At 39.3% G+C, this 21,727-nt stretch overlaps 2 protein-coding genes across 2 annotated transcripts; one reads left to right on the top strand and one right to left on the bottom strand.

The window, feature by feature from the left end:
• Positions 1-108: 108 nt before the first annotated feature.
• On the bottom strand, positions 109-9,503 carry srpra (SRP receptor subunit alpha). The gene is made up of 15 exons (XM_062419004.1): positions 9,435-9,503; positions 9,172-9,309; positions 8,748-8,831; positions 8,459-8,622; positions 8,012-8,172; positions 5,202-5,364; positions 4,543-4,693; positions 4,298-4,422; positions 4,074-4,195; positions 3,896-3,982; positions 3,245-3,417; positions 2,355-2,568; positions 1,986-2,149; positions 1,580-1,678; positions 109-1,409 (listed from the first exon to the last, which is right to left on the bottom strand). Exons 2-15 carry the CDS (start codon positions 9,292-9,294, stop codon positions 1,281-1,283), a joined length of 1,959 nt encoding a protein of 652 aa, XP_062274988.1. The 5' UTR covers positions 9,295-9,309; positions 9,435-9,503; the 3' UTR covers positions 109-1,280.
• Positions 9,504-11,429: 1,926 nt separating this feature from the next.
• tirap (toll-interleukin 1 receptor (TIR) domain containing adaptor protein) lies at positions 11,430-21,436 on the top strand. Its single transcript, XM_062419922.1, is given in 6 exon segments — positions 11,430-11,481; positions 11,707-12,327; positions 12,592-12,622; positions 12,624-12,699; positions 21,227-21,285; positions 21,376-21,436. Coding segments are annotated over 6 exon segments (900 nt in total).
• The last annotated feature ends 291 nt before the right edge of the window (positions 21,437-21,727 follow it).

The following is a 21,727-nucleotide window of genomic DNA, read 5'->3' as shown; positions in this document are numbered from 1 at the left end:
TGTTTGTATTCCTTCCAATAAAAAAAAACGACAACAACTACCGGACAGGTTGTCATGGGCTACACACCACATGCCTCTGAAAAACAACAAAACAAACATTACAAGCTGTTATGGCATACAGCAGATTTATTTAGAAATGTTTACATTCTCATAAATTAGCTCAGATCTTCTGTATAACTCTTGATTCTCTCGTATTGCACTACCACAAATTAAAGGGGGGGGTAGAGATTTTTTATACATTTCCTCTTGTAAATGATGATTAAATCAAAAAAGGCCCACAGAACTTCAACAGACCACTCAAAAAGTGTAGTCTGAAACTCTGTGGGCCACCTGTAAGAACCAAAAAAAAAATACATTTACAAAATAGCTTTCCACTTTCAATCAACAATAAACTGAGGGATTAAAGTGAGTTATTTGTGTGTTAGGCAGGTGAGGAGCTCTGGGAGATCAATGTTGTAGTATAAATCCAGAACTAATATTCCACGGTTAGTGTGTTCAACCGATGTACTGTCAAATGTTACAGCCTTGATCAAAGTGAGCTTGCAGCATTTATTTATTTTTATTTTTTTACTATTCCATGACTAATTTTAAATAAACTGATTTGACAAGTGCTGATACTCACACCAACCCCAACTGCAGACTGTAAAACCGATTGGTTTCTGACCTGAACTGTCGTGGTACCTTTGCCGGACAACCACTCGTAGTGAAAGTGTTAACTAAGACGACAGGAGACAGATAGGCACTATGGTCACTAAGCTTTCCTCAGGCACATGCAGCTGCTGAAAAATCACGTCCAGCAAGCCTTGACGACCTGACCTCATTTACATGAAGAGGGGAAAACTAACTGACAGAACGCCAGGTAGGGGGGAGATTTACTGTGTAACCCACTAAACGAATGACATTTACAGCCTAGGTCCATTTAGTCAGCAAAATGTCTATTGGATGTGACTTCATTGTTGTTGAAAACTCAGGCTGATCTGAGGTACTTTATTTGGCCCAAAGGTTTAGAAATGATGCAGAAGAGAGGCTTCCTCGAGCACTGTTACAAGATGTTCTGTCTTTCTGAAGTGCACAGCTTGTCCTTTACTCTGGCCTGGAGCTGGGAGAACAAAGTTCAGTGCATGACATGAGTTCTTCATTTGATGCAAAGTAGAGAGGGCAGGGGCGAGGAGGATGAGAGACGCAGGCTTAGCGGGGCTGGAACATCTCACGGCAGCGTGGCAAAAGGTATTGTGTTGGCTTCGTTGCGGCGATGAATAAACAGCAGAGCATGCGGCCACTTAAGCTTTCATCAGGGCGCCGACCACAGCGCGGGCGTTCAGGCTGCGCAGATCGTTGTAAGTCTGCCCTGTGCCCACGAACACGATAGGCTGGCCTGTGATGTAGGTCATGGAGATGGCAGCACCAACCTGTGAAGGAGGGAGGGTTATGCATGAATGCTATCAGCTTTCCAACTGCAAATCATTCATGATCAGTCACTGAAAAAAACTACTTCCACAGATAAGTCATTAACTGCATCCTTTTGAGGCCACATTATATGATTAAATCCAGAGTGTGTGTACAGAAAATGTTAAAATACCTTGTCATCAATGGTGTCAAATTTGGTGAGAACAATTCCATCTATGAGGCGAGGCTTGTCAGACATGGAGTGGTCTGCCAGAGCCTGATTGAACTTTACCTGAGGACAAGAGAGAGGGATGAATCATTCAAGGGAAAACTGGGGATGACGACAGAGGTTAATATGTATCTTTCCATCTCGCTGTTTTTAAAGAGCAGAAGAAGAGCGCATGAACATATGGAACAACATGTTGGAGTTGGAGTTTTAGAGCCAGCAGATCAATGGAGCAACACTGACATCTGCTGGCGAGTGTGATACAGTACATTCACATTAACTGACTTTCTTCTCGGTGTCTCTTCATCCATGACATTTCCTATCAGGGCATGATGTGTCTGAACAAAAAAGTCTGAGTTTGTCAGGGTCTTACCAGCTGATCGACTGCTTCGTTGCCCACCAGAGCCTCCCCGACAAATAGCACAAGGTCAGGCATGTTGACTGCGATAAGTTTGGCCAGGGCTGTCATTAAGGGGGCGTTGTCCTGCATACGCCCTGCAGTGTCCACCAGCACCACGTCAAAACTCTGGTTGCGGGCTAGAGAGGGAAGGAACACAGACAGCATGCGTGTGACTTCACCATATGGGTGACATTAATCATTAATAGAACACCTCATAACTACTGGAGCCTCATAAGTTAAATATCAACCTCTACATCTATTTTGGGCAGTAAGTACTGGTGTCAACAAGCTTTAATGTTCATGTTCGATAATAATTAGTCAACAGGAAAGAAACTATTTTACCATATGCAATGGCCTCCATTGCAATTCCAGCAGCATCCTTCCCGTAGCCCTTCTCATAGAGCTGGACTACCGGCTGTCCTCCGTGCTGCTCTTGAGGATGCAGAGAGTTGAGGCGGCGCTGATGTGTGCGGAGCTGCTCCACCGCGCCGGCACGAAACGTGTCACAGGCTGCGATCAGCACTGTGAAACCATTCTCTATCAGCCAGAAGGAGATCTGCGTCCAGACAAAGGGCAAGTTTAGCTCACGTTGCATGAAATAAACAGTAATATAAGTGACACTGAAGCAAAATACCTGCAGCTGGGAAAATCCCTCATGGTTTTTTAAAATGATTTTTTAAAATGATTTTTACATATTTAAGACCAGACCTTTTGTCACAGAAGACATTTTGACAAGTCAAGGCAGGAAAAGCAACGGTGTAAACAAATAAGGGCTGAATTCCATTAATGTGCTTCAGTTTCACAGTCTTTGTATTGTGCAGGCTGCCTCCCTGACAAGTCAACATATCTGCTGTGAACAAAGAATATTGTAGAGTTTAATACATGACTGACTACTACATTGGATTATTTGGGCTGAAACTTCTGTCTTTATCTGTTGTGTTTATGTACTTGTTGTACTGACTCACACACGCCTAAACCCTTTACAAAGGGACACAGTAGTCAGGGATTAAATATTGCCGCAGGATGTGGATGTGTTGAACTGAGGGTTCCATCTAGAAATTGCAAATTGTGTCCCTTGCTCTACTAACAGAGGTCGACATGACCAAAACCTTTTTACAAAACAGGGCACGATGCCACACAGGACAGCGACCTGGAAATGGCAAATTAACATAGAGGCACTAGGTGGATTTCGGGGTACATGTCATTACCCTTTTTTAACAATGACAGCTCACCTTGGCCAGGTTGGTGGACTTTCCGACCCCATTTACACCACAAAATGTAATGACAAAGGGCCTTCGCTGGCTTTGTGCCTCCATGACATCTCGCAGAATGTCCACTCTTCGCTTGGGCTGCAGGATCTGCACCAGTGAGTCCTGCAGGGCCTGCTTTACCGTTGAGGCAACAGCTGGAAACACAGACAAAGAATAGGGCTTTGTTGAAATCTGAGAATTGTGTAATCACTATTCTGCATGCATTACATTGACTGACACACATAGTCTGATTATAGTTCTTCTATATAGTATGTTATTGTTATAGATAGCAAACTGTACACAAGCTCATTACAAGTTACAGCGAGTGTCTAATTCAATAAAAAACATCTCTGATCCAACATATGCACTATTCCTCCTAAACTTGAATATCTGTTGGATGTTTCTTGTTAAATGTCATTTTAAAATCACAGTCCTGTGTATATAAAATAGTGAGAAAGGAACTAGAAAATCACATTATTTTCCTAGCATGTAGACCAGACCTGATAGGGGACAAATCAATTCATGAAAATACCTCATGCTCAACTGTTCCCCTCTGAGCTTAACCCAACAAGGATCACACTGTATGGTTTATTATAAGTAAGTAAGTTCTATACATGTTTAAAGTTGACCTACTGGTGAATGTGCCCATGACTTTGCCCTCCAGTTTTTTGGCTACAGAGTCACAGAGCTGGGAGGCAATTTCGGCTGCTACATTCTTCGCTACGGGATGAAAAAAAAAGAAAACAGTGAATAACAGACAAGCCAGTTTCAAATCCTGCATGATGAGAGCGATGAGTGGGAGATATCATACCAATGAGGTGGTCCCTCATCTTGTCCAGAACTGACTCCATATCGTCACGGGTCAGGCTCTTGGAGCCCACCAGACCCTTCAGCATCCCAAACATGCCCCCGAAACCGCCACCCTTTTTGGAGCTGAGAAGATTTTGAATTATCTCAAACAGACGAGGCCGGTAACATGTTTACATTGCAACACATTTGAAAAACAAAATCCAAAAATAAGATTCACTTTCTTACCTTGCCTTGCTTGTCTCATTGACAACCACTCTCTCCTCTTCTTCCTCCTCCATCTCTTCGTCTTCCTCAGTGGACTCGTAGTCCACAGACAGCAGGTCTCCCTTCATGGGGTTTAGCTGCATCCCCTGAAACACATCCATGACATCAAGAACTTGGCATCATAACCTTAAATACTTTAACAGGATTAATGTGACCTTACTCAACTACAGAACCTCTTAGTGATAGTAGAGGGGAGGGGTACATACTGGGTCAATTTGTCCTTCCGGGTTCTGGTCTCCACCATTGGGGGAACCATCTCCGTTCCTATCACTATAGTCCAGGTTCTTGGTGCCTCTACCACCCATGTCCCAAACACGCATTTGTTTTTCCCGAGGCTTTTGAGGCTTTGGAGACTTACTGTGAGTAAGATGACAGGAAATCTGAATTAAGCAACGCAAAACCGACAGTTAAATATGCTTTACACTAGCAGACAGAACTAAACCTGGTTCTAAGGGACTCACACTGACATTGTATTCAACGGATTTATTTAAACACATCAAATATTAATGCTCTTTCATTTTTCTTACATTTCAAAGATTTAAAACACTACACATTATTTGTCTATGAAGCTCTACTGGGAAAACTACCAAACTATCTCTGTTCCCCTAACACATAAATCCACTACTTCCAATGTCATCCAACATCTTACATGTAGCTGTATTACCTTTTAAAACCCAACTTAGGACTGTTTGAATCAAAAGATTTAACAAAAGAAATAAAAGTTAAAGGGATTCGGGATAGTTTTCACAGATTTGTGACAACATTAAATCCAATATAAAGATATAGTACATTTAAATAGAATTGTATCAACTGTATTTATTTGAACTATAGCTTGTTTGACTTTTCATTAAAACGTTTCCCCTACCTGGGTTTTTCCGCAGGTACCGCAGTGCGCTTGCGAAAGAATTCCTCTCTCTTCTTCTGCATGATCTCATCATGAGTCAAGCCCTGGTTCCCATTCTCAACCGTCTTCTGGCCAGCAGATGAGGCCTTACCTTGATCCACTTTGACAGGCTCAGCTGCAGGAGCTGGAAAAAAGATTGAAATATGTGCTGAAAAAAAAAAGGCTAAAATGCCAAAACGTGTAAAAAAAACAGCTAAATTCTGGATGGCAGTAAATTCTATTCCCCTTCATTTCCTAATGTTATCACTGCTGATGGGTGTTCTACTTCAGACCATAAAAAGACTTGTGTAGCTTTTAATAAACATTTTGCATCTGCTGGTAATCTATATTAATGAAAAATATACAGGACCCCCTCTGTCTGCTATTGATCCTGACACCCAGGAAACACCAAGCTGGTCTAGCTTACTAGCTGTAGACATAAAGAACTTGGTCGGAGAGTATAAACTTGACCAATACTTTTTAAAAGTTGCCACTTGTAGTTGGCTATATAACATACTTTTAACCTTTCAGATTTAACTAGAACAGTTCTTGGGATCTGGAAGTAAAAGCATAGATAAAAGCAGTGGAACAGCTGACATTAACAATCATAGGGCTATTTCTGAATGATCTTGCCAAGCAAAAGCACTACAATCCCTAATGAACAATCACCTTAAGTCATTTCTCAGTATACAGTTGACCATGCCTTTCTTTTAAAGCTTCATAGTAGTGCTGCATGACTCATCTAATCACAATCGCCATGTCAGCCTGTTCAATTATATAACCGCAAAAGAGACAGATTTACTTTAATCTTTCAAATGTGTGTATGAGAACATTTGGTCATCTATGCATCATGAGCAGAGACATTTCACATACTGCACTCAGTCTCTGTCTGTGCAGTGCATGGTCACATGACTTGCCAGTGTGCAGACCACAGACCAGGTGTGAATGCATGCTAACTAGCAGGAAGAGAAAAAAGAACTACCTCTGCCATATGGCAATATTTTGGATTTAAGTTTTGACATAGAGCAGAACGAGGTACTCTGTAAAACATCTCAAATGAAAGTCTCTACGACACAGAATCAGCATCTTAAACAGCAGAAACACAAATGTGATGAATGCATTGCAGCGAAAGCGCTAACTAATAAAGATACGACCAGCGAAGGCCAGACTGTAAACAAAACAAAACAAAGCATATTACAAATGTGTGACCTGTGTGAGGAGCGTGAGGTCATTATCACAACAGATAACGGAGCTGTGGAGCTTAATCAATGGACTCGGTTGCAGTGTTTTGGACTCCACCTTGCTAGTGGTAAGTTAGATTCTCAAAATCATCAGTAATGATACACTTATCATACCATTTTGCTTATTATCTCGCAATATTTCCCACAATAATCACAAAGTATATCATGCAGCCGTACTTCATAGTATTAGCTTTGATGAAATTGCTTTCAAAAGGTTTCAGAGTTACCTCATGGACAGATGTGTTGCTATAGTTAATGTCAAATTTGAGCTTGAGTATATAGTAAAAGGTGTACCTCAAGGCTCAATCCTAGGAACTGTTCATTCTGTATATAAATGATATTGTTTGTTTGGTAACTTCAGCTTTGGCCCTTGGACACAGTTTATCACTTTGTATTAACATTTATTACTGGTGATAATTACAGTACATCTCTCTCTCTCTCTCTCTCTCTCTCTCTCTCTCTCTCTCTCTCTCTCTCTCTCTCTCTCTCTCTCTCTCTCTCTCTCTCTCTCTCTCTCTCTCTCTCTCTCTCTCTCTCTCTCTCTCTCTCTCTCTCTCTCTCTCTCTCTCTCTCTCTCTCTCTCTCTGGATTATGTTGCACATGCCAGCTGTTTAACTTGGATGATGTAAGTTCTCATACTGTGCATCAACAACCTGGAATAACCTGCAGAACCTTCAATTGTTTAACCTTTAATTGATTAAAACCTTAAACAATTCAACTTGTTCTAAAGAGCTAGTGTTGCATCATCATCATCAATCTCAGGTCTTACATCATTTGAATTTTTTTTCTTTTCATTTCAACTTTTATTTAGACTCAGATATATAATGAAATAGGGAGGCCAAGCAAAAAGCACAAACAATATATCCCAGATATCATACTTTGATAAGGATGATGACAGAGCCTGAAACTCATTTTTCCGCCTCATTTCAATTTGACTGATATTTTGTCCACTCCATTAACACCAGTCAATATATTGCACCTCAGTACACCACCACCCACTATGACCTCAGTAATAAACATAAAGCAGAATTATGACATTTTTGACCTTGTCAATAAAAATTGAAAAAGTATAAACTTAAATAAAGGTAGAATTTATAGCAGAGCTGTTGTATTGGATTTGAATAATGGACTGTACAGTACACAGCTGTTATTTCCTGATGAAGTGGTGGGTGGCTGAAGTTCAGAGACTATAACTTGAAGGACAGTGACACAATGCAATCTGCGGTAAGAATGGGACACGTAAGACCTGTAGTCGCCCCCAACAAAGTAAAATCCCCTTTATGTGAATCATTTAAGGGGGAATTCCACCCAATTTTGAAAGATTAATTTCAGGCTTATTTCATCATCCAAAAGTATGATATCTGTGTTGTTTCTATGTTGTTTGTGCTTTTTGCTCGGCAATATTGGAAATAAATAGTCTAAATAAAGGTTGAAATGAAATGAAAAAAAAATCAAATCAAGTAAGGACTGAGATTGATGATGATGATGATGATGATGATGATGATGATGCAACACTAGCTCTTTAGAACAACCACCTCCAGCAGTACTTACCCTCCTTTTTGTTGTTTTTATTCTTCTTGCCACCCGGTTCCTTGGCTTTGTCCCCACCTTTCGTCTCAATCATTGACTTCACAGTTTTTTGGGATTTCTCGGACTCCTTGAAGGTCCGCATGGCAGCAGGGCTTCGAGCTTTGCCGCTGTCCTCCGCCTCTCTGGTGGTTTAACATTTGTCACGTGTCAGCATGAGCAGAAACAGAAAGGTTTCGGTTAGTGATTCGTTTGATTCTCGCACATTCTTTTGATATGGTGTGTTTAATCTATGATACCACTTGCACTTGGATCAATAATCCTAATACACTTTTACTTAAAACTTTTAAAGGTCGCTATGTACAGATGAAATAAATCAAGGATGCATTTATATAACTCATTGCAGACACAAAACAATATCATGACTGAAGTCCTTCATGACAAGAAGTGAGTAAAACTGTCTGTCTTTACCTAAGAAGTATCTTAAAGTCTTCCTCGAATTCAAAATTGTTGCAGAGATGCTTCAATGCTCCCTTCTGCTCCAGCTCATTCTTATAACGATCCCTAAAATGAAGCTGAACATCATCTATGAATTTGTCCACATAGGTCAGCGTCAGGATCTTTTGAAAACCCACCTGGATTACACAAAAAAAAGAGAAGAGTGTGGATCATTAACATGTAAAGATAAAGACAACATGCAGCCCACAATTTTGGTAGGGGTTTGATTTTAATGTATTCAGTGTGCAATTGAGAAACTTACCACAAAAATCAACTCAAACTCATTATCCAGCTTGTATTTGAGACTCAGGGCCTCATGAGTGTATGAATTGTTCCCACTCCGCTCCTGAAACATCACAATCATCGTTGACATGTCAACGGGAGATAAACACACACGTCTTTGCTACTGTTGCTACAGCTTTAGTCTTCTGTGTCTTTCTAAACAATGTGTGAGAAATGACTGGAGAGCAAACTATAAACAAAAAGCAGCTTACAGTTCGCAAAAAGGAGAATTCAGGCTAAACGCATCTCAAAAGCTCCCTTGTTTATCACACTAACGTTACGCAATAAGCTAGCATTTGCTGTTGCCTACTAGCGTTAGCATTAGCTGTCAAAGCCATGCCGACAATGAGAAAAACGCAGATAGGTTTACTGTCACAGGTTTTCCACTTGTCACCGAGGCTTACCTGAAGGATCACGGAGCGGATCAAGGCGTTGACAGGCCCGGTGAAGGATTCAGTGACCCCAGCCCCCTGAAAACACCACAACACTATCCCCCCTTTGCTGAAGATGGTGAAGAAATCGAGCATCTTGCCACCACGTATCTAGATTTAAAAACAAACACGGAAGGGGGGAGGGGGGGAGAAAGGTGAAACAGAAGCCCTGCCTACAAACGCTTGTCGACACATTTAAAAGGTCTGTACCTACTCATAAAATGATGAAATCTTACCAGATAATACTTGAATAGATGGTAAATCCCCCACCAGTGCGAAACTGCTTTAGACACGTCAGATGCAGAACCAGGAAATGACGTTGTCTTCCGGTGGGGTTTTCCGCGCATGCGCTGTCTGATGGCTCCTGCCAACTTGACGTCATGACAACTCAAGCACATGTGGGTACGGGATTTCCACCGGCAGCGGTTACGACGCGGTACCGCTGCTGCGCAATAATGTTGCTCCATCCTCTGCCCGGCGTCCAACCCCACCGGGAGCGTTACAATAGCGGAGAGAAATCTGCCTTTTTAAACTAAGATGCACTGTTAACACATACAGTATCACTAGTAGTGAGACTAATAGTAGTGGTAGCAGTAGTAGTAGCCTAGCAGTAGCTATTATTAAGGTTTTACACGCAAAACTATGAAATTATTTATTTTTTTATTTTTTGTTTATTATATTATTATTTGTTTATAAAATGTGGTGCATGGTTTTGGATGAAGCTACCCATGACCTGTTAAACCTGCTGTGGGGCCCGGGTCAGAAATGAGCTGTGGGTCCTTATTGGAAATTTACATTCAATTTTAAAATGGAAAATACAAACTGCCATATGAACTAACAATATTATAACACGAGAGCCTTGGTATAGAGTCATAAAGCATGTGTTTGCTTGAGGCCAGTTTATAGTTTGCTGCAGATGTACATGCAGTAAGAAGCTGAATGTGTCCAGGGAGCTTGGGGCCTCTGCTTCTTCTTGGCAGTTGCCCTGTTGGTAATTATGCCTTAAAGCGCAACATTACCTTATATTACAACATTTTGCCATTGTTACTTGTTTTTAATTGAATAACATTTTCTGTTTTACTTGGATGAAGTATTTTTTATAATGTGTATTACTTCTAGTGTGTGTGAGTGTGTGTGTGTGTGTGTGTGTGTGTCAATGTGTGAGTGTGTGTGTGTCAGCGTGTGTGTGTGTGTGTGTCAATGTGTGAGTGTGTGTGTGTGTGTGTGTGTCAGCGTGTGTGTCAGCGTGTGTGTGTGTCAGCGTGTGTGTCAGCATGTGTATGTGTGTTACTTAACTTAAATAAAGGAAGTGAGTAACTTACGTAGACATGACTATATTGTTGCGCTTCACTAACATTTCAACGGTCAAACAAGAAAGCAACATGAAATCCCACAGATACTAAATAACTTCTCTTCCCTAATGTAAAGATGCTTAAGCTACAGTGGTTGTATCATTTATCATTTATCATTGGTAATTCTACCCCCAACATTAGCCTGTATTACGTATGCAATGTTACTTAATAACTTATACTTAAATAACATTTTCAATTTTATAAAGTGGTATTACTTTTATTTCTACTTGGCCTAAGATAAGGAAGTCAGTTACTTCTTCTTTTGTAGACAGGACTACTGTTTTGTGCTTCATCATGTTTTTTATAGCCCAACATGAACCCCTCCATTAAATCACATTAAACACATTGACTTCCCCTAATGTGAAAATGCTCAGTACAGTATTTTTTATTATTATTTATTTATCATTAGCTAGTTATTCTATTCTTCTTTCAAATGGGTGATCAGAAAGTAGTATAATTGTCCCTTATGATGGTTGATAATAATCATATTCAGCCTCAGCATCAGACCTTGCTGTTTTTCTTATTTAGTATTTAGTATATTGTATTTTGTATTTTGTATTAAATATTTTAGTATTTGTTCTTTCATGTCTTGTGTATTAAGCTGCTGGACCCTAAATTTCCCCAAAGGGATCAATAAAGTTTCTATCTATCTATTGAACTTGTCCATATACCAACAAAGGGTTAACTGCTTGCTCAGTGAAGTATCAAGTTTCAGTCTTTGCATGACAAATTTGGCTATGCATGCCTCACATCAAATATCAGTAACCTCGCACTTCCTCTTACTGTATTTCAGGAGGATGTCAGAGACACCAGACAATGTTATCACTTAATCTTCGTTACATTCATTTTCTGTCGTTGGACTGTCATGTTGTGGAAATAATGAGTTGTACAGCTTCCATCTCTGAGTCCTGGTCCGTTAACAACATGCATGGTGAGTTAAGGGGGTGGGGGGGTGATCTTTAAGTTGCGTGTTATTTCCTCCTTTTTTTTTTTAATTGCGAGTACTTTCATAAAATGATTATGCTACTGTGGAATAGATGGAAATTGTTCACAAATGCACAATAATGGACTGTACATTACACAGCTGTTATGTCTCATAGCTTAAATAATTCATCAGTACTTTAACAATGTAAAATCAAGATAGAAATATGCACAGATTGTTTTCCTTCTGTTTCAGGCTGGTTCCAAAAACTCTTGAAATCAAGAGTACCTTCATCAACATGTAAACAAGAAGCGAAAGTAACACAAAAAGTGACTTCTGATAGCAATTCATCACTTTCATTTACATCATCATCTTGTTCTTCGTCATCATCACCAAGGACAACTTCCTCTAAACCGACACAGTCACCACCTGCTCTGAGCTCACCGCTGCGATGGAGTCTAAAATATGATGTGTTAGTGTGCCATAGCTCAGATCCCAGTGACACTGAAGAGGCTGTACGCCTGGTCTCTTTTCTGGAGGCCCACAGTCTTCGATGCTTTCTTGTGCACAGGGACACATGTCCAGGAGGAGCATTTTCCACAGAATTATGTGAGGCTGTACAGAATAGCCACTTGAGGGCTCTGCTCATCACTCCTAACTTCCTGCAGGATGAATGGTGCATGTACGTGATGCACCAGGCTCTGTCAGAGGGGCCAATGTCTAATCGCATGCTTCCACTGGTTTATAACCTGCCACACTCTCAGTACCCTCAAGAACTCAAGTTTCGCTTCTACTTCGACCTCGGCAAGCATCCTGACCAATGTTATAGTCGTGTCAACAACACTGTGCTACAATGTGAGTAACGGGGAAACTTTTTTTTTTGGCAGGGTTCATAAACATAAATTGTGCCTGGCCTTAACCCCACATTTGAGATCTTTTGTCAATGATGATTTTAACTTAACCCATGATAAGTAGCCAACTGTTATTTTTCCTTTTCTGAAAAATGTCGAATTAGCACTTTGCTTACTTTAACTTAACAAAAAGAAGACAATCTGCAATGATTGAAACATTTTGGTGGTGAAATCATCTGTAATAATATCCTCTTATTGTCTTTTCCAGACCTGCAAGACATGGTTAAAAATGAGAAGACAAGATTGCAACATGGACAGCTCTAGCAACGGATTAAGTGGAGTGAGCAGCTAACAAGAAGACCATGCTGATATCAAAGTATTTTCCTGCTTGGACTTCAATTCTGCTGGAAGAGAAAGAAGAGCGACTTTCATTACTGCAACAGTAATTAAAGACAGAGATGAAGGACAAGAGACTCTAAAGGGAAAACAATGCTACTATTGACTGATGTCAACCTTACCAAACCTTTTATTACATAACGTCAACAAAATGAAGCTACAGTGGTGTAAATCAGACTTTTCTTCACTCTTTATTTATGCTAAATCAACTCTGGGTGAAGATATCCATACAGTGAACAGGACACAGATGCCACAGCCTAGGGCATATATCCTGTATCATAGCTAGAGAAGTACAGTTCTGAGCATTAATGCACATGTATCGTGATCATTTGTCTCCATAGTGTCATCTTTTTAATCCATCCAGTTCAATTGCACGTCACTATTTATGTTTACAATAAAGGGCACTATAGCACCATAAATACACGTGATCTTCTTTTTAACAGAGTGAAAAATGGCGGTTATACTAGGTTAAGATGAAAATACTGTGAAACATAAATTTACCACTAGATGGAGTGTTTTCCCATAGTATCCAGTAGAGAATGGTACAGAGGAGATATCGGGTAATTTATGCAGTATCTCTATCCATTGTGTGTGTGTGTGTGTGTGTGTGTGTGTGTGTGTGTGTGTGTGTGTGTGTGTGTGTGTGTGTGTGTGATTTGAATGAATCTTAATAGAACATTTAAAAGGCAAACAATAAAAACAAATACCAGACATCTCAAAAAAAGTTAAGAGCAGCAGCAGTAAAGAAAAGTGTCAGTGCAGCTTAAATAATACAAATAAATAATAATAGCAGCAGCAGCAGCAGCAGTGGTCTATTCAGCACCAGAAGTGCATGTAGTGCATGTTTAACGCAGTCTTTTATGGCCGAAGTGGGACAACGGAGGCCACAGCTCTGGGATGAAAACTGTATTTCAGTCTGTTGTTGTTTTTTTTATTTGAATGTCCTGAATCTTCTGCCAAATGGGAGCAGTTCAAACATAGAATAGGTCGTGGTGTGTGATGTCATTGAGGATACTGGTGGCTTTCTTTTTGAGTTTGTTGGTGAAGGTGGTCACCAGTCCAGGAGGCCAATCCTGCTTCACTTTCCTCAGGAAGAAGAGTCTGGTGTGTGTGTGCGTGTGTGTGTGTGTGTGTGTGTGTGTGTGTGTGTGTGTGTGTGTGTGTGTGTGTGTGTTAGAGTGAGATAAGAAAGGAAAGGCGTACCCGTGATATCAGCTGATTGTGGCATTTCCTTTCCTGTCTACTTAAAGTAATACGTGAGGAACTGTAATCCCTGGTGAGAACAACAACTTGACACTCCTCCTCTTCTTTCTGTGACCTCTTTTAAACACAGCAAGAGTTCAGACTTACAGCTCTGATCCGCTGGCATATTTTAAGGCAGAATATTTCTGAGTTTGAACCTGTTGACAATTCGGAAGGAACGCCCTTCCTCTTCCACCCCCCAAAAAAAACCTTTCAGCGCTCTATTATGTATGATCAGTGTTGCTAAGGTTACTTTTGAAATGTAATAGGTTACAGATTATTAATTAACCTGTTAAAATGTAATTTAATGTAACTATTTTAATTACTTAATCAAGGTAATGTGACTTATTACATTTGATTACTTTGTGATTAAGTTTCTAACAAATGCTTCAATCTAGGAAATAAAGTTAATTTAAGTGCATAGTGCTGAATGAATGGAGCCTGTCTAGACATAGAGACAGCTCTTTGTAAGCCAGTGTCGTAGTCAGGAGTCAAAGTGTGGATGGGCACAAAGTAAATCAGATGGGACTAACCTGTCCAAGGCCAATCATACCATTAGAATTATATTTGCCTGAATGTACCGCAGTGTAATCCTACAAGCCATATACATTATCAGAGGTAATGTTACAGGCACCAAGACGATCATTACCAACCTCACACAGTAGCCACATATTCACATATTCCCACATGCACACACGCACACACACACACACACACACACACACACACACACACACACACACACACACACACACACGCACACACACACACACACACACACACACACACACACACACACACACACATATGGACCAATGCTTCAGGTCATTCCCCTATCTCTCTATCTGTTTCCTCTTTGTCAGTTATGTATAAAAAGGCCCAAAATAAATCTATAAAAACAACAACAAAAAAACGTTCCTCTGTGAAAAGTGCAGGCTGTACACTGTGAGTGAAAAGAGGATGGGTTGCTTACAATTTGCCAAATGCAAATGGCAAATGCAAAAAGTCTGACCTATCATCACCATATGATGCACTCAAATTTGTCCTAAAAGCTTTGCTGAGTGAGGACCTGCGTTGACAGGATATGCTGTATGCAAAAAGAAGATACAAAGCAACACAATTCATTTAAACTGTTTACCAAAAGGAATATAATCAAATGCAACTCCTTTATAATCACTAGCATTTTCTTTCACAACTGTCATTTTATTACAATCCATTATAATCCATTATAGTTTGCAATGGATTACAAATACATTTAATTACATACCACTGTTACAATAGTAGAATATCAGGTATTATGCCTCTGAGAAGTGTTACGTTTGTTTTATATCTGTATTTTTAGCTATTATTATATTTTAGCTGTATCATCCTTCCACTTCCCTAGACCTCTAAACAACAACAGACTTTTAAGGCCACAATAAAAAACCCTTGATAATGGCCTCTTTTGTGGCGAGCCAACATTGGAACATAAAAATTGAGACTAATCTCTGAAAGGCACAGATGTTCTACGAAGCTTTTGTTGTTACCATAACAAATCATCCTCCAGATCACACACACACACACACACACACACACACACACACACACACACACACACACACACACACACACACACACACACACACACGCACTAGCACACACACACACACACACTGCGATATGTGAGATCTGAATGCTGACTGAGGGAAAGGCAATTTCACAACTTTGATATCATTAGCCAAGACACAATATCACACACATATAAAGCTATCTTTCATGTTTTAGACGAGAGGAGTTTAGAGGAATCAATAACTATTTTGCCGTGAACTTAAATATAGAGGTTTTATAACTTCAAGTCATTTAAACCTATTTTTTCTTAAAAAAGGTTTTTTATTTCAAAGCATGTTTGATTTCTTCTGACTTTGAGTCTTTTAACTTGAAATGATGTTGAATGAATGACCTGCTGGGAGGTCACGTAACTCACTGAGTTAAATCTCTATAGATATCTTTTTTTTTTTTATAGTTTGAAGATATAATTCCTTATAATGCCACTTAATGTAGTTTTGCATGTATGAACTGCATCAATATTACAACAATAAATCAGAGGCACAGAACTGTTGCATTTTATCACATCAAACAACGATAATCTATACAACATGTAAGGACTTGTTTAAACAACCATTACTTTTTATAGTGTGTGATTTAGATAACATACATAGGACAGGGTTCAGTGGACAGTAAACCGGTTTCATCAAAGGATAACTGATGAAGTGTAAAGCACACTGATGAAAAGAGAGAAAATGCAATTTAACCCTCCTGTCGTCCTTCCGGGTCAAATTGACCCCGTCTGTTTGGACTGTTCCTTCTTTCCTCCCTTTCTTCCTTCCTTAAGAGGATTGCTGTCAGTAAACATCTCGAGTCACTCTCTCTAAAAACTAGCGACCAAGTCCGAAACCTTGGCGTGCTGATAGACTCAGATCTGACCTTCAGCAGTCATATCAAATCAATCACCAAAACAGCCTTCTATCAGCTTAGGAACATATCCAGAGTGAAGGGTTTTATGTCCCAAACAGACCAGGAGAAGTTGATTCATGCTTTCATCTCCAGTAGACTCGACTACTGTAACGGTCTTCTGACTGGACTCCCACAAAAAAGCATTAAACAACTGCAGCTCATTCAGAACGCTGCAGCTCGAGTTTTAACCAGAATAAAGAGATCAGAGCACATTACTCCAGTTCTAAAGTCTTTACACTGGCTCCCAGTCAGATATAGAATAGATTTTAAAGTTCTGCTACTGGTCTACAAATCACTGAATGGTTTAGGTCCAGAATACATGAATGACATGTTAGTAGAATATAAACCCAGTAGAGCTCTGAGATCTACTGACTCAGGTCAGATAGTCGAGCCCAGAGTTCAGACTAAACATGGTGAAGCAGCTTTTAACCTTTGTGTCGTCCTCCCGGGTCAAATTGACCCAATCTGTTTTGACTGTTCCTTCCTCCCTTCCTCCTTTTCTCTTTCTTTCCTTCCTCTCTTTTGCCTCCCTTCCTTCTTTCCTTCCTCCATCCCCCTTTGTTCCTTCCTTCTGTCCTTCCTTCCCCCCTCCCTCCTTCCTTCCTTCCTTCCTTCCTTCCTTCCATTCCTTCATCCCTTCCTTCTTTCCTCCCTCCCTGCTTCTCTCTTTCTTTCCTCCCCCCTACCTTCCTTCTTTCCTCTGTCCTTCCTTCCTCCCTTCCTTCTTTTCCTTTCTCCCTCCCTCCCTTCCTTCCTTTCCTTCCTTCTTCCTTCCTTCTTTCCTTCCTCCCTCCTTTCCTTCCTTCTTCCTCCTTTCCATCCTTCCTTCCTCCCTCATTTCCTTCCTTCTTCATCCCTTCCTTTCTTCTTCCTCCCTTTCCATCCTTCCTTCCTCCCTCCTTTCCTTCCTTCTCTTGAGGACAACAGGAGGGTAACACAACTGGAACAAACTACCAGCAGAACTGAAATCGGCCCCAACTGTGAATATTTTTAAATCCAGGTTAAAAACACTTCTTTTCTCCTGTGCTTATGATTGAGCTCTTTATTTCAAAGCACTTTAAATTGTAATCTTTCATTTGCACTCTATGTCCTTTTAATGATTTTAAAGCAAATCATTATTTTATGCTGCAACCTTATATTTAATGCTCTATTATAGTATTTTATTTCTCTCTCTTTCTATGTTTCTGTACTTTGTTTTTATTATGTGTTTACTATGATTGGGTTTTATTTTTATTTCTCAAATTCCATGTTTTTTTTCAATTTTTTTCTGTTTAAATGTTTGTTTTATGTAAAGCACATTGAGTTGCCACTGTGTATGAAATGCGCTATATAAATAAAACTGCCTTGCCTTGCCTTATTTCCTCCCTCCGTCCTTGTCTCTTTCTTTCCTTCCTCCCTCCCTCCCTCCCTCCCTCCCTCCCTCCTTCCTTCTTTCCTTCCTTCCTCCCTTCCTCCCTTCCTTCTTTCATCCCTACCTCCTTATCTCTTTCTTTCCTCCCCCATACCTTCCTCCCTTCCTTCTATCCTCTGTCCTTCTTTCCTTCCTTCCTCCCTTCCTCTTTTCCTTTCTCCCTCCCTCGTTCCTTCTTTCCTTCCTCCCTCTTACCTTCCTTCCTCCTTCCTTCCTCCCTCCTTTCCTTCTTTCTTCCATCCTTTCCTTCCTTCTTCCTCCCTTCCTTCCTTCCTTCCTTCCTTCCTTCCTTCCTTCCTTCCTTCCTTCCTTCCTTCCTTCTTTCCTTCCTTCCTTCCTTCCTTTCCTTCCTTCTTCCTCCCTTCCTTCCTTGACTCAAGGACAACAGGAGGGTTAAAGGTAAAAACATAATCAAGATCTATATATTTCTACATTATTGTTGGGAGGAGACTAAATTACGAGCCTATGTATTCCAAATGTCCTTCTTGTCATTGCATGTCTCCTTATTCCTCTTACTATGCGTGTCCGGATCATCTTCTGCTATTGTTTTCACATCAATCGCTCAACCCCGCACACTGCTGAAGCCTGAAGTTTAAGGTGTTCAGTATATATATAAATACATCTTTAATGCTGAATCTTACACCTGAGCTGAATACATTAAATCACCAATCACCACACAAAGCTCATTAAAAGACAGTAAAACCAACAGAAATAATCATAATAAGAGAATGGACACAAAAAAATAAATGGCTTCTGAGCTAATAACCTTATAAATATTGCTTATTTGGGCGTCATCATTTAACAACATGGTGGCATTGCATTCACTCACTGCTATTGGACCAGACGTGCACTGTGCAGCACTGTGATGTGCAAATACTGAATGGTGATGCAATAGTTTAACTTAGAGAAAAAGTGAAACTACAAACAACATAGTCAGTGACAATGAATTTTAGGAGAGAAACCAAAGTGAAGCACACACAGGGTTAAAGGAACAATTAGATGTTTAATAATGTTATATAACCTTTTAAGTCATATTTAGTTAAAGCCACAAGACAGTGGTGTAATGTGGTGTATTAGCATCTAAGGACATTGCTTGCATCTGGAAGATTACCCAAGTAGCCCAGCTAGCTAAATTGGCTAACCTCATGCTATTTGTAATATTAAACTTACTATCTATCCAAGGATGCACAATATAACAACAGAACACATTTGATAGTCGAGTCCTGTCTATTTTGAATGGCTTTAGGACAGCTACATGTGGTGAATTTGCAATATCTTTTGGTTATTACAACGCAAATCATTTTAAAATAAAATGAAAAAACACAAGGTTCTGGCTTTAATACATTTTGGACCTTGGTCAGCTATCTAGGCCACATATTTGCCTTCCAAATGTATGTAAATGGTTGAGCATCAAGTCTTGTACAACCGCACCATTTTCTGCTGAGTCAGTACTAGGTGTTATACCCTGAAAACCACATTTGAATACATTTTGAACTGGAGGCAGTTTGCTTATGTTTGACTGATTAAAACAACACTGTAAAAAGTCCTTCAGTGGTAGTGTGTATATTACTCAATTTATTTAAGTATATTTACCCATTAAATCAATTGCCTATTCTTTCACATAATTAAAAAGTAAGAACATTTTGGTAACTTATTGTTTGGAATGAAAAAATTATTTCACTCAACATTACAATAAACTCAGTAAAAGAGCTTATGGGTCAATGACGTATAAGGATTTTCAACAACTCAATTTTAGAATAATAAAAACAAGCATATCTAATGCAGTAGTTCAAACATTCAGGATGTTGTGTACCCGACAATTCATATTACAATTTGAAAGGGATTTTAGTGGGTTTTTCAAGATTAATTGGCACTGGCCTTAAAAAAAAAGTCATGTGGTGCGACCATGATTCATCTTGAAATATCTTATATAAATAAAAGATCATCATTTAAAACATTTCCAAACACTTTATATTACTGAAAACTTGTAAAAAAAAAAAAGATGTGAAGCGTGTTAAGTAAATTAATTTATTTCAAGATGAATCATGGTCGCACCACATGACTTTTTTTAAGGCCAGTGCCAATTAATCTTGAAAAACCCACTAAAATCACTTAATTTCACATTTATAATATGGATCTTCAGGTACACGACATTCTGAATGTTTGAACTACTGCATTAGATATGCTTGTTTTTATTATTCTAAAATTGAGTTGTTGTAAATCCTTATACGTCATTGACCTTTATGTCTACAACTAAACTCATGACCCGCCCGCCTGCACCAACAGAACAAGTCTGGACCTGCCTGCTGCACACCAGCGTATTTGTTTGGCTAGGAAAGATTATACTTCACCATAAATATGTGAGTATTTATTTGCATCGTTTACAGTTATGGTTGACCCAAATGAGCACGACTGTATTTCACTACCTATTAATGCAAAGCATCGCCCATCTCCTCTATTTGCCCTATTTGCCTCTATTGAGCCCTTGCTTAAAACAGGTGTATTGATGGTTGGCAGTATAAGCTCGGCTTGGTGAATGTGAATTATTCAGTCTGAAACAACTTCTGCAAATACTCATGACACTGACCTGAGGAGAACATTTTTTAAATTATAACCTCTATACACATTCAAGGCAGAGATGTGCAGAGGGGCAGTCCATACTTGTTTGCATTGTTGCCCCATAGTGAGGATTTATTTCCAACATTTAAAATCTATTTAATGGAACAAAGGGCTGTGGATTTTTAGTATAGTAAAGTATAACAAAGTAAAGTGTAAACTGCTATTTTCACATGGAAGTTAACAGTACCTGGAGACCCTACAGATCAGAGCAAGTCTTACCATTGTGTTGTCAGCTTGATATTACGAAGCCCTTCCAATGTTTATATACACGGTCGCCCATAAAGTTAGAATAAAATATTTTTTTACCTCTTTCCATGAAATGATTGTGACAATGTGATGTATTCTTGATAGATAAAGTGTATATATTCTCAAAATTGTATTGATCAATCTCATTGCACCTGGTCAAAGGTGATTACTGATGTGTATAAATAGAAAATAAAAAGAGGAATGTGTCTGAAAACTAAATTATTCCAACTGTATGGGCGACCGTGTACATTGGTTTTAATAAGGTCATAAAATATTTGAAGGATGTAATTATTTTCAGACATACAGTATAGGTCTGGGGGATTCCAAATGTCTTCAGTGTCAACAATATGCTAAGAGCTAATGAACTAGCACGGACTACTGGTTTAAATACTACAACTAAACAAACATGCATAATTTCATTATGCACTACACAGCGGAGATGTTCTTAAATTAACAATTCTTTCATTTGTGTTGCTTCTTGAGAAAAAACCATCAGATCTACTCAGAGGATCAATTCACCTACGAATCAGTGTGTCTCATGCAGGGACACAGTAGGTAAGATCAAACTAAAATAAAGGTTTTAGATATTTTTGTAATATCCAAGAGGGTAGAGATAACCATAACTGTTCTGTTTTTCATTGACAGATGGGACGGCTCTGTAAATGATGCAGCCACAACAAAGACTGATATTCTAAAGCATCATTGACTGCATTTCCCTAAATTTCCCCGAGGGGATCAATAAAGTTTACATCTATCTATCATGGAACACGCTCTCATTTGTCAAGATACCATCCATGTTCCTCGCTGCACTTTGTTAAATAGAAATAAATACCTTTCTTTTCTTTATTTGTTGAATTTGTGGCAACGCTAGCTAATTATTTGAACTGGATTAGACCTAAAACAGAAAAGATAAAACTGGTCAAAATTAATAAAATTGAGTTTATAAATTCAGTCAAATCACATTTTTTATTTTTCTAGGGTACTTTTATTTTAATGA

The sequence above is a fragment of the Scomber scombrus genome, chromosome 5 (genome assembly GCF_963691925.1).
Source record: "Scomber scombrus chromosome 5, fScoSco1.1, whole genome shotgun sequence".
Lineage (NCBI taxonomy): Eukaryota > Metazoa > Chordata > Actinopteri > Scombriformes > Scombridae > Scomber > Scomber scombrus.
Note: the sequence above shows the minus strand (reverse complement) of the source record. Positions and strands in the feature narration are given on the sequence as shown.

Excerpts from the sequence above, each read along its gene's own strand:
- srpra (XM_062419004.1), bottom strand. The coding sequence starts at position 9,294 with ATGCTCGATTTCTTCACCATCTTCAGCAAAGGGGGGATAGTGTTGTGG. Across the intron at positions 3,418-3,895 it reads AGTCATGGGCACATTCACCA|CTGTTGCCTCAACGGTAAAG; the intron begins GTAGGTCAACTT and ends CTGTGTTTCCAG. Across the intron at positions 1,410-1,579 it reads TTGACACCATTGATGACAAG|GTTGGTGCTGCCATCTCCAT; the intron begins GTATTTTAACAT and ends CCTCCTTCACAG.